This window comes from Manacus candei, unplaced genomic scaffold (genome assembly GCF_025592945.1).
Source record: "Manacus candei isolate 608988 ecotype Guabito, Panama unplaced genomic scaffold, ASM2559294v1 h1tg000060l, whole genome shotgun sequence".
Taxonomy (NCBI): Eukaryota; Metazoa; Chordata; class Aves; order Passeriformes; family Pipridae; genus Manacus; species Manacus candei.
The window spans coordinates 1,170,512-1,182,940 of NW_026138108.1; the positions used below are offsets into that span (position 1 = coordinate 1,170,512).

The 12,429-nt window shown below is 46.7% G+C and overlaps 1 protein-coding gene across 2 annotated transcripts in view; it reads left to right on the top strand.

Moving 5' to 3' along the window:
• Positions 1-12,429, top strand: part of PAMR1 (peptidase domain containing associated with muscle regeneration 1) — a 67,581-nt gene that overhangs the window by 19,255 nt on the left and 35,897 nt on the right. For both annotated transcript variants that reach the window (XM_051804128.1, XM_051804129.1), the window contains exons 4-5: positions 6,261-6,375; positions 11,373-11,590. In XM_051804128.1, the coding sequence (XP_051660088.1) occupies positions 6,261-6,375; positions 11,373-11,590 (333 nt within the window). The remainder of the gene's footprint in view (positions 1-6,260; positions 6,376-11,372; positions 11,591-12,429) is intronic.

The following is a 12,429-nucleotide window of genomic DNA, read 5'->3' on the forward strand; positions in this document are numbered from 1 at the left end:
ATAGTTAATGAGCTCAAGGAATTAACTACAGGGTTGAAAGAGAAGATTGAGAGAAACAATCTCCATACGGCCCCAGTGAGAACCAGACGCCCCTCAGCTAGAGAGAACAGACAGACTTCACGAACTGAGTTGTGGTACTTCCTAAGTGACCATGGAGAAGACATGAGACGATGGGACAGGAAACCTACCCGGGCCCTAGCAGCCCGAGTACAAGAGTTGAAAGAGAAAGAAAAGGGGAAGTCTGCGAAAGTGAGTGCCGTACCAGTATCCTGCGGGCAGGGATCTGACTCGGTAGAGGGCACCTCCCGTCGACGTTCACAAGAGGAAAACGATGACTGGCAGAATGAAGACGAGTGTTAGAGGGGCCCTGCCTCTAGCCAGGTAGAGGCACGGGACAACCGTGTCTATTGGACTGTGTGGATCAGATGGCCTGGCACGTCAGACCCACAGAAATATCAGGCTTTGGTTGATACTGGCGCTCAATGTACGTTAATGCCCTCAGGACATGTGGGACCAGAGACTATTTCCATTTCGGGGGTGACTGGAGGATCTCAAGAGTTGACCATAGTTGAAGCTGAAGTGAGCTTGACCGGGAAAGACTGGCAGAAACACCCCATTGTGACTGGTCCAGATGCCCCATGTATCCTGGGCATTGACTATCTCAAGAACGGGTACTTCAAGGACCCCAAGGGACATAGATGGGCTTTTGGAATAGCTGCTGTGGAGACCGAGGAGGCTAAACAGTTGAACTCGCTGCCCGGCCTCTCGGAGAGCCCTTCGGCCGTAGGGTTGCTGAAAGTCGAGGAACAGCAAGTGCCAATCGCCACTACAATAGTGCATCGCCGGCAGTACCGGACAAACCGAGACTCTGTGATCCCCATCCATAAGATGATCCGTGAGCTGGAGAGCCAAGGGGTGATCAGCAAGACCCATTCACCTTTCAACAGTCCTATCTGGCCTGTGCGTAAGTCTAACGGAGAATGGAGACTGACTGTGGACTACCGTGGCCTGAATGAAGTCACCCCACCGCTGAGTGCTGCTGTTCCAGACATGTTGGAACTCCAGTATGAACTGGAGTCCAAGACAGCGAAGTGGTATGCTACTATTGACATCGCAAACGCATTCTTCTCCATTCCCTTAGCAGCAGAGTGTAGGCCGCAGTTCGCTTTCACCTGGAGGGGCGTGCAGTACACTTGGAACCGACTGCCCCAGGGGTGGAAACACAGCCCCACCATCTGCCATGGGCTGATCCAAGCCACATTAGAGAAGGGTGAGGCTCCAGAACACCTGCAATACATTGACGACATCATCATATGGGGGGACACAGCAGAGGAGGTTTCCGAGAAAGGGAAGAAAATCATCCAGATCCTCCTGGGAGCTGGTTTTGCCATAAAGAAGAGTAAAGTTAAGGGACCTACCCGAGAAATCCAGTTCCTGGGGGTGAAATGGCAAGATGGGCGTCGTCAGATCCCGACGGAAGTCATCGATAAGATCACAGCCATGGCCCCACCAACCAGCAAGAAAGAAACGCAAGCTTTTCTGGGTGCCATAGGTTTCTGGAGGATGCATATCCCGGAGTACAGTCAAATCGTAAGCCCTCTCTATCTGGTTACCCGAAAAAAGAATGATTTCCAGTGGGGCCCTGAACAGCAACAGGCATTCGAACAGATTAAACGAGAGATTGCACATGCTGTAGCCCTTGGGCCAGTCAGGACGGGGACAGATGTGAAAAATGTACTCTATTCTGCAGCTGGGAATAAAGGTCTCTCCTGGAGCCTCTGGCAAAAGGTGTCTGGTGAGACTCGAGGTCGCCCACTTGGGTTCTGGAGCCGAAGCTACAGGGGATCTGAAGCCAATTACACCCCAACAGAGAAGGAGATCCTAGCGGCTTATGAAGGAGTACAAGCTGCCTCTGAGGTGATTGGCACAGAAGAACAGCTGCTCTTGGCACCTCGACTACCAGTGCTGAACTGGATGTTTAAAGGAAAGGCCCCCACCACACATCATGCCACTGATGCTACATGGAGTAAGTGGATCGCTCTGCTCACACAGCGTGCCCGTATTGGAAATCTGAATCGCCCTGGGATCCTAGAAGTCATCACAAATTGGCCGGAAGGCGAGAGTTTTGGTCTAGCAGATGAGGAAGCAGAAGAGCAGGCGGTACGGGCTGAAGAAGCTCCAGAATTTGATAAACTACCGAAAGAAGAAGCACGCTACGCCCTCTTCACTGACGGTTCCTGTCGCCTTGTAGGAACGAAGCGCAAATGGAAAGCAGCTGTATGGAGCCCCGCCCGACAAGTTTCAGAAGCTACTGAAGGAGAAGGAGAATCGAGTCAATTCGCAGAGCTCAAAGCAGTCCAGCTGGCATTGGACATTGCAGAACGGGAGAAGTGGCCAAAGCTGTACATCTACACTGACTCGTGGATGGTAGCCAATGCTCTGTGGGGATGGCTGGACAGATGGAAGAAGGCCAATTGGAAACGCGGGGGAAAACACATCTGGGCTGCTGATACGTGGCAAGACATCGCTACCCGAACAGAGAAGCTCACTGTGAGGGTCCGCCACGTAGATGCCCATGTGCGCAAAGGCCGAGCCAATGAGGAGCATCGCAACAATGAACAGGCAGACCGAGCCGCACGAGTCAAGGTGTCACAGGTGGACTTGGACTGGCAGCACAAAGGAGAGTTGTTCCTAGCACGGTGGGCCCATGATGCCTCAGGCCATCAGGGCAGAGATGCCACCCATATATGGGCACGAGACCGAGGGGTGGACTTAACCAAGGACATTATTTCCCAGGTTATCCATGACTGTGAGACCTGTGCTGCCATTAAACAGGCTAAGAGACTCAAGCCCCTATGGTATGGTGGACGTTGGAGTAAGTACAGGTATGGGGAGGCCTGGCAAGTCGATTACATCACACTGTCACGAACCCGCCAAGGTAAGCGCTATGTGCTTACTATGGTGGAAGCCACCACTGGATGGCTGGAGACTTACCCGGTGCCTCACGCTACTGCCCGAAATACCATCCTGGGCCTTGAAAAGCAAGTCCTGTGGCGACATGGTACCCCAGAGCGCATTGAATCAGATAACGGAACTCATTTTAAAAACAGCTTAGTTGCCACCTGGGCAGGGGAGCATGGCATCAAGTGGGTGTACCACATCCCATACCACGCAGCAGCCGCAGGGAAAGTCGAACGACATAATGGACTGTTGAAAACCACCCTGAAGGCGTTGGGTGGAGGGACAGACAAGAACTGGGACCAGCATCTAGCAAAGGCTACATGGCTAGTTAACACCAGAGGTTCCATCAACCGAGCCGGCCCTGCCCAGTCAGAGTCCCTCCACACCGTGGATGGAGATAAGGTCCCCGTGATTCACGCGAGGGGTGTGTTAGGAAAAAAGGTTTGGGTTGACCCTACCTCGAGCAAAGACAAACCCATTCGTGGGATTGTTTTTGCCCAAGGGCCCGGCTGCACCTGGTGGGTGATGCAGGAAGATGGAGAAACTCGGTGCATACCTCAGGGAAACCTTACTCTGGGGTGAGCTGGCTGTAACTGTATACTTGTATCTGTATGTAACCCTGCACTTGTATCTGTATGTGTATCTACCTACTAGTGGATGAGTATATAGTGGGAATACTGCATGTACGTATGAGGATCAAAGATTTAACCTAATAAGTGTGGCAGCATGGGGAAGAAAAATTAGGGGTGGATAATGTTATAGATTAGGAAATCAGGGGAATTTTCCTTCCCCCTGCCCCACTCCAAGGGAGAAGAAACGGAGTGAGTGGGGGGAGGGAGGTTATTAGCATTACCAAAGATGTAGCCGGGTTGGGTTAACGACCGATCTTGGAGAAAGATAAGGAAGAGGCACGGAGGCGGGGCTGGTGGAGACTCTGGCTGGGAGGGGAGAGGCAGTGTGGGTGTGTGGCTGGCTCTCTGGGGTGCAGACAGGCATTTTCGTTGGGGAGGGGGAACGGAGGTCTGGCTTGTTTTGGCTGTTAATCCTGGGGGGGCCCGCCCTCCCATCCTGCTGGCTTCAACCTGTCTGACTGTCCCGCCCGCCGGAGCCGCTGTGTTTCATCGGAGAGTTTTTGCTTGCCCGCGGGAGGGGAGGAGGAGTTTTTGGAGACACTACCACCTGAGACTGCAGTGAGTCTTCGCCACTTGAGACAGCGGTGAGTTCCCGTGGGAGTGTGCTGCCTGCCTTCCTTGTCGCCCCCACGGAGGCGAGGACCCCCCTCATCTCCTTCTCGGCTTCCCCTCGTGGTCCGGGACCTCTCTCTCCGGTCCCCTCTTCCCGCGGGTGACTGACGGAGCCCACAGCGCCCCCTGCCGACCGTGACCAGGTACTGCAGGTCCTACAGCTCCATCAGTCCTACAGCGCCCCCTGCCGACCGTGACCAGGTACTGCAGGCCCTACAGCTCCAGCGGCCCAACAGCGCCCCCTGCAGACCGCAATTAGGACTGTGTTAAAGGACAGAGGAGTATTCTTTTAGACTTGTTGTTGTGGTTGTTGTTGCTGGTGTTGTTTTGTTTGGTGTTACTGGTTTTTTTTTTTTTCTTTTTTTTTTTTTTTCTTGCCAACATTCATATATTTCTTAATAAAGGGTTGTTATTTCTTCTGTTTTTCCACATTTTCCTCGAGTAAAGCCCCTTAATTTGACATTACAATTGCAGAGAGAGAGGAGTTTGGTCTACCTCACAACTCACCCTCTTTAGCAAACAGTCTAGTCTCTCTAGACTGAGACAATCCAGTTGGCAGCTGGTCAGTAGTGGTGTCCCCCAGGGGTCAGTGTTGGGCCCAGTTCTTTTTAATATCTTTATTGATGCTCTGGACGAGAGGATTGAGTGTACCATTAGCAAATTTGCAGATGACACCAAGTTGGAGGGAAGTGTTAATCTGCTGGAAGGCAGGAGGGCTCTGCAGAGGGACCTGGTCAAGCTGGAGGGATGGTCTGATTCCAGCAGGATGCGGTTCAACAAGGCCAAGTGCCGGGTCCTGCACTTTGGCCACAACAACCCCCTGCAGCGCTACAGGCTGGGCACAGAGTGGCTGGAGAGCAGCCAGGCAGAAAGGGACCTGGGAGTTTGGATTGACAGGAAGCTGAACATGAGCCAGCAGTGTGCCCAGGTGGCCAAGGAGGCCAATGGCCAGCAGGACTAGGGAAGTGATTCTTCCCCTGTACTCAGTGCTGCTGAGGCCACACCTGGAGTACTGTGTCCAGTTCTGGGCCCCTCAATTCAGGAAGGATATTGAGGTGCTGGAGCAAGTCCAGAGAAGAGCAACGAGGCTGGTGAAGGGACAAGTTCTGTGAGGAGAGTCTGAGGGAGCTGGGGTTGTTGAGCCTGGAGAAGAGGAGGCTCAGGGGAGACCTCATCACTCTCTACAACTCCCTGAAAGGAGGTTGTAGCCAGGTGGGGGGTTGGTCTCTTCTCCCAGGCAACCAGCAGTAAGACAAGAGGGCATGGTTTTAAGCTGTGCCAGGGCAAGTTTAGGTTGGATATTAGGAAGAAATTCTTTACAGAGAGAGTAATCAGACATTGGAATGGGCTGCTCAGGGAAGTGGTGGATTCACTGTCCCTGGAGGTTTTTAAGATGAAACTGGATGTGGCACTTGGTGCTATGGTCTAGTAAGCATGGCAGTGTTGGATCAAGGGGTGGCCTTGATGATCTTGGAGGTGTTTTCCAACCTGGTTGATTCTATGATTCTATGACAAACGTATCTCCTCTAGGAATATATCAGCTGTTTTCCTCCCTCCTTGTGAAGGACTAGAAACTGTGATAAGTGCAACAGCTCCTTCTCTCATTCTCTTGCTCACTTGATCTAATTCAAGTATTCACTGTAGTTTTGCCACCTTCCCACCAGCTTCCTCAGCATCAGTGATTGCACAGGTCACCATAGGCTCCATCAAAAGTGTTCTAAGCTGGAGTGTCAGCCAGGTGGGTGGGCTGGCTAATTAATTGTGAGGCAAAAGCTGTAAGAAATGGTTTCCTTGGGCTACATTGCAAACCAGGGAGAAACAATCAACTAAAACTTCTCTAGGGCTGCTCTTAGCCTAAACAGTGCTCCAGTATAGTCATAACTCTTTACAACCATTGTGTGGCTGTCTTATTATTTTATATACTGCCTTGTGAGAAGGTGTGTATCTTCCTAAGTCATCCTGTCTTCTCGTTCTGGTGTTGTTTCTATGTGTATTTTCTTCAAATGTCTCTTGCAGGTCCCTCACACAGATTTTTTTTCTTCTTTTGCTCCCCAGGGTGCGGGCAGGTTCTTCGGGCTTCTAGAGGTCAGATTTTGCTGGAGGGTTATCCACTGAATGCACGATGCGAATGGACTATCCATGTTCAATCTGGATTTAACATTGAATTAAGGTGGGTCATGTTGACTTTTAGCCAGCACTGATTTCAGGTGGACATTGGGGCATGTGGATAACCAAGAGCCAATGAGGGTCAACAGCTGTAAGCTCTGCAGAACTGAAGGTATAGCTACCACTTTGTGTTTGGTACCTCAGTTCTTTCCCCTGGTCTAGCTTGTGATGGGCAACCACTGGACAAATCATCAGTACTGTGCTTTCAATTTCCATTTAGGACAGCTGGATGCTAAGGAGAGTTTCTCAGATTTTAAGCTCAAGGTAGCTCTTTTCAAGACCTTTATACCAGAGAACCCAACATTTTCTGAAGACAGTACCAGGTACCAGGCTGAACTACGACATTCTTTGATGAAAAGCTGTAGGAACATTTTAATATGACATCTCATGCAAAGAGAGAGTTGCCCATGGGACCTGCCTTGCATTTAGCCTATGTTTTCCCTCTCTTATTTTTCTTTCACTTATTTTACCAGGCCTGCCTTCTACCAGCTTCAGTTATTCCTCTTACCATTCCTGTGTCTGGAGGATGTGATTAGTTCTCCTGCAAGTCATCGCTCTTCTGACCTGTGTATGCTTAGACTTACTAACCTGTTCTTTCTGATCCAAGCTCACAGTTTTTGATTGGGTGCAGGAAAGCCTCCTGTTGGACTGATTTCGCATGTGTGTAGCAGGGTGCTCACACATGCAATAGGAAGTGTGGCAGCGGGTTTCCAAACCCCACTAATTAATATGATAAAAACAGTAGCCAAACCCTCCATATCAACCCTTTCACCAACTTTGGAGCCCAGGAAAAAGGGCTATGCTAGACACACAAACAGTTGAAATATGTTTAAAAGGTTTGAATGTGTTCCTGTATGTTTGAAGAGAGACTTAATAAGAGGAAGACAACTCAATCGAATAGAAAAGAAGAGCTTGTGGCTTTCCCACACTAATGCACTTTTTTTCAGACTTGCAAATGCAAGCCTATTGTGTAGTTATGAGCAGCTGCAACTAATGCCTGGGGATAGCATTGTAACCTCTTGACTTTGGAGAAATGTGTAGGAGAGACAGGAGCAATGCTGTGAGGAGGAGTTTTGTGTTCTCATGACACAACTTCACATCAGTCTCAGCATGCATGAGTTTTACCTACCTTGTTTTTAAAAGGTGTTGTTGAGGTGCATGATCTGCACAGCACAAGCTCAGGGAGCTGATTTTTTTTCCTGTTTCTGAACAGGGCTTTGTCAATTGTAAGGCTTAAAAAGTGCTTCAGGAGCTACAGGTGTCACCCTGTCTTCACTGTTACAGGGGTGGGTGTGAGAGTGGAAATGGATCCTGTGCATGCACCACTAGTGAATGCACCCATCTCTGGGTAAAATGTTGACAGCCAGGTGGCATCAGGCACAAGGTACAAGAAAGGGAGAAAAGGCTATTTTTACAAAGGACACTAGATTGAAGAGATGTACAGTTAGCAGATGTGCTAACTCTTTTGAGAAATCAGACCTCCATTGTAGACCCTGAGGGCCACCCATATGCATACTAGGAAGATGTGTCACATGAGATCGGTACAGTTCATTCTATTTATCTTTGCTGTTACCAGAAAATGCAAAACTTTAACATGAGGAGCATCCTGCAGAGACTGCCTTTCTCTTTCTCCCCATGTCCAGCCTTCCTGCAATCAAACACAGTACTAGGTATCTCCTTGATGTAACTAAATTGTTATATTCCAACTGTGAAAGTCTCCAAGAGGGAAGCCTGAGCTACCAAACTTCTGTTGTAAGCATCTACATTCATCTGAGTTGGGTAGTGTTGGAGAAGCCTAAAGCCCTTTGCATAGCCTGATGATGAGTTTAATGTCTGAATGTCTAAAAATCCCATCAGATGACACAGTACTTCTAGGGAAATATCAGAAACTCTTCTCAATATCCACACTTAATCCTGCCACCTGCAAGTTCTGCAGGAGGCACAAAGGAAACCTTCAGGGCAAACACAGAACAGGAGGACCTCACATAAGGTACCACTGTGTAGTGTGTTCTCAAAGCTGACCATTGAGGTATTTCAGCAGTTAGACACTGTGGCAAAGTGGCACAATAAGCCTACAACTTCTCTTTTAGGCCATTCCTACACAGAAAGGGAGGTACAACTAAGCTAGCCAGCAGAGCCTGCCTCCTGAGTCTGCCATCCCTGTTTCCTTCACTGCATTTTCATACAAACATGCTGATCCCCTCTGTGGGTGGTAACTGCTTAGAACTGTAATGCACAGCCAGCACTGTGCTCAATCAGCACAACTGCTAACAAAAGAACTCTTTTCTTCATTCTGTCTGTGCACAAATCCTGTTTGCTGCCACCCTGATGGCTTGCAAGGGCAAGGATGGGGACACTGGGATACAGAAGGTGAACAAAGTGGTTGTCTTTGTTTACATAGAGAAGGAAGAGTAGAATTCTCAGAAGCACAGATAAATCTTCCCTTGCTTTAAGCTGTGCCACACAGTCCTTTGGAGGTTGGTTTAGAAGAGCTGTTATGATAAATAGTGCCCATATTGTGGTGGTAGTTTGTTTTCCCTGCCTTTTTTCCCAACCTTGTTTTGTTTTGGGATGTGATGTATAAGCTCCCTCAGCCTGAGCCATGTCAGGGGTGTCATACCACAGTAGAAGTAGCTCACAACTTTCAGTCTTTTTCTTTAGTGTCTCAGCAGAGAGTTTTAACTACTCTCTTTGGCTGGAAGCTTTCCTTAGAGGGGTTGGTGAATGTATTCACACTACAGACACTGATGAAGTCAAGACAATACTTTGCATCTTGTATCTGATGAGCTGTTGCATGAAATTAGCATGCTTATTTTTATAATATCCAAGAGAGTTATAATTACAGTTTCACAGGTGAGGGAACTGAGATTCATTACATTGCCTGCACCTATGATTTAAACAGCAATAGACCTCATGGTCTGTAAAGGGGCCTGTCAACTGGGCCATAGCCAAGAGGTTTTTAAAAGCTTTGGCAGGTTTCCTGACCTGCCAAGTCTGAGTCTTAATCATGGGATCCCATGTCGTCAGTACAGTATATCTGCTTCTATGCCAAGTTAAATAAAATGCAAATCAGAACCCCTATGCCTTTCACATTTTCCACTCTGTTTTCCTCATTTTTTAATGCAGAGAAAACAAAAAATTAAAGAGAGTATTCCGTGTATGGTTCTTTCATTATGTGTTTTCATTCTGTGTGAGTATGTCTTGATATTCTTTGTTCAGGGATGCCCTTGCCAGACACAGTTTACCTTTACATGTATAAACAATACTGCTCCCAGTAGATAATGGACATTCCAGAAACTTTCCTTTTGTACTCACACACATACTTAATTTTAATCAGAAATGCACCAGGTCAGAAAACCAGTAAATATTTTTTAGGATTGGGTTTCAGGATAAACTGTAGCCTGATAAGTGTAATAAGGATGAATGGGTTAATTTATATTGCTCTATTACTTCCCTAAGGATAGATCCCTGGGGTATGTTTCAACAGTGAAAGAATGTTTTGAAGATGTAGTGTATAACCTGATACCTGTGAGGATGTCTATGACAAACCTGACAGAACTAGAATTCAACTCATGCATTTTATGCAAAGCTAAGTCGAATTATTGCTCTGTGATGCATATTTAAAGCAAATGTGGGTTTTTTTCTTGTTCTACATACCATCAGATGATTTAAAAAATGTGGGGCTCTGCTCCATTGATGTAGTTTCCTACAACTGCTCAGTCATTTCTCTATATGTAGTCTACTCCTGATGCTCTAAAACAAACCATATGACCTGAACAAAGATGACTGAGTAGAGTCAAAGAAAGGTCATTTCACATAGCATGGGGGCCTCCTTAACATGGGGGCCTGAGTCCCAAGATGATAAGTTCAGGAAATAGGCTCTGCAACTCTCTTTCCCTTCAAACTGTGAGGTCTAGCAGCAGATCCAAAATTTTGTCTTGCTTCTTTGGTGTGCAAATGCAGTCTGCAAATCAGTAGGCCCACATTGGAATAGGCAGTGTGGGAGACATAGCCTAATCCTAAATACACGTTTACAGTGGTAGGGGTTCCTAGGAAGACTGAGTACATAACAAGTTTCATCTATAAAATATCCTGCCGAACAGTAGTTACGCGGTCTCTCCCAGGCCCATATCTTCTTTTTTTCTGCTGTACCAAGGCTGATCCCAGCCTCCCTGGACATTGCACATTCTCCAGAGGCACTGGGTGTATCTCACTCTGTTTCTCATTCATATTCTGGTGGGATGCTTTGGCTCTGGACCTAACTGAATTCAAATAGCAGTATATAGCATGGCTGTTAATGAACAAAATCCTCGCACAGTGCCTGGATTGAAACTAGGAAAGACAGACATTGTGGGAAAAGGCTTTAAATATTTCCCTTCTGCACTAACCCCTGTGCCTTATTTCTGCTGTCAAAAGAAGGGCAAGTGCCAGATATTGACGATTTACTACCATTTTGCTTTCTAATGCAAAATGTGCTGTAATATTTTGATTTCATTTCTCTGACTATTTCTGATTCTCTTACATCCCCAAGCTTTCTTTGTATCCCTAATTGCTGACTTCTGAACATCACAATGTAAATAGCTTTTGAACCTTGTTATTTGATGCTACTACTTTCAGTACTTAGAACTTTATTTAGGGGAAATAGAGCAATTTTTAGCAAATGGCAACGATAGAAATATGCCCCCTATATTGTCTTATCCTATATGAAAGTTCTGACATTGTATTATGGTTAGAAACCTGATGCATGTGAACAGACTGTATGACTTCAATTTAGACGTCACTGTTCTGACACTTTATTATTCTCATGGAGGAACTGTATAGAGTTGAGCTGGCTTCCAAAGATCATTATGCAAAAATTGAGATGCAGTGAGGGGGACTTTATGTGGTTAGGGACTTTTTGATTCATTGAGAGGGGTAGGCACTAACTTAGCTAAACATGCAAATAAATCATATTCAGGGTGCACAGGTATGCAGTCTGACTGTGTGTCCTTGTTCCCCAAGATTTTCCATGCTGAGCCTGGAGTTTGACTATATGTGCCAGTATGACTATGTGGAGGTCCGTGATGGGGACAATTTGGACAGTCGGATAATAAAGAAATTCTGTGGAAATGAGAGGCCACCTCCAATCCAAAGCACTGGGTCTTCACTCCATGTTCTCTTCCAGTCTGATGGATCCAAGAACTTTGATGGATTTCATGCTGTCTTTGAAGAAATTACAGGTAAAATAGTCCAAATATGGAACATGCCACTCATTCTCATTAACTCAATTTCACTAATCTCTTTCCCTGTTTTGCTTCATTAAAAACTTTCATGCTGTGTTGCCAACAGCAACTTACATAAAGTCAGTGTGGGGAAGATCCAAAAGCTGTCAGATGGCATGTGAATGTGAGGCTCTTCTAAAAAAGACTGAATTCTTTCTATGTGTGTGAAGAACAAGCACATCAGCCAATAGAGAAAAGCTGCTGTTTTGTGTGACTGTTCAGTTTGAATCGAAGAATTAAGAGCACAGAAGGAAATAGAGGAAGGGGCATGGGTATCTGCAATGGCAGAATTGCTCAATGCTGTATGCAGGAGCAGAGTCACTCTCTCAGCTACCAAAAACCTGATGCAAAGCCTCATGCCCTGACAGAATTCATGTACCATTAGAGCTTAAAAAAAAAAAGGGTGTACAAAGGACAGATTATTTTCTTTAAGAAAAAAAATAAAAGACGAGGCATTTTCTATTCTGTAGCAATCTCAGTGTTATGAATGACAGAAGCAGGACTCCAGAATTACTGGTTTTGTTACTGCTCACTGCTTGAGTCTCTTACATTGCTTTCCATAGTTTCTTTCTGACTACAAAATAGCAATTAAAGTATAGCTGGCTCCTCATTTTTCCATTGCTTTTGCAGCAGCCTCTGTGCTCTTTCTGGATCTTCCTTGTTTAGCTATGTAAGGAATTTTGGTCAAATCCATCCACAGTACTCCTGGCACAGAAGGTTAATCAGACTGTGCTGGTTTGCCATAGATAAACCCTGCAGGATCTATGACTCACCATAACTTGCCTTCTGCACACACT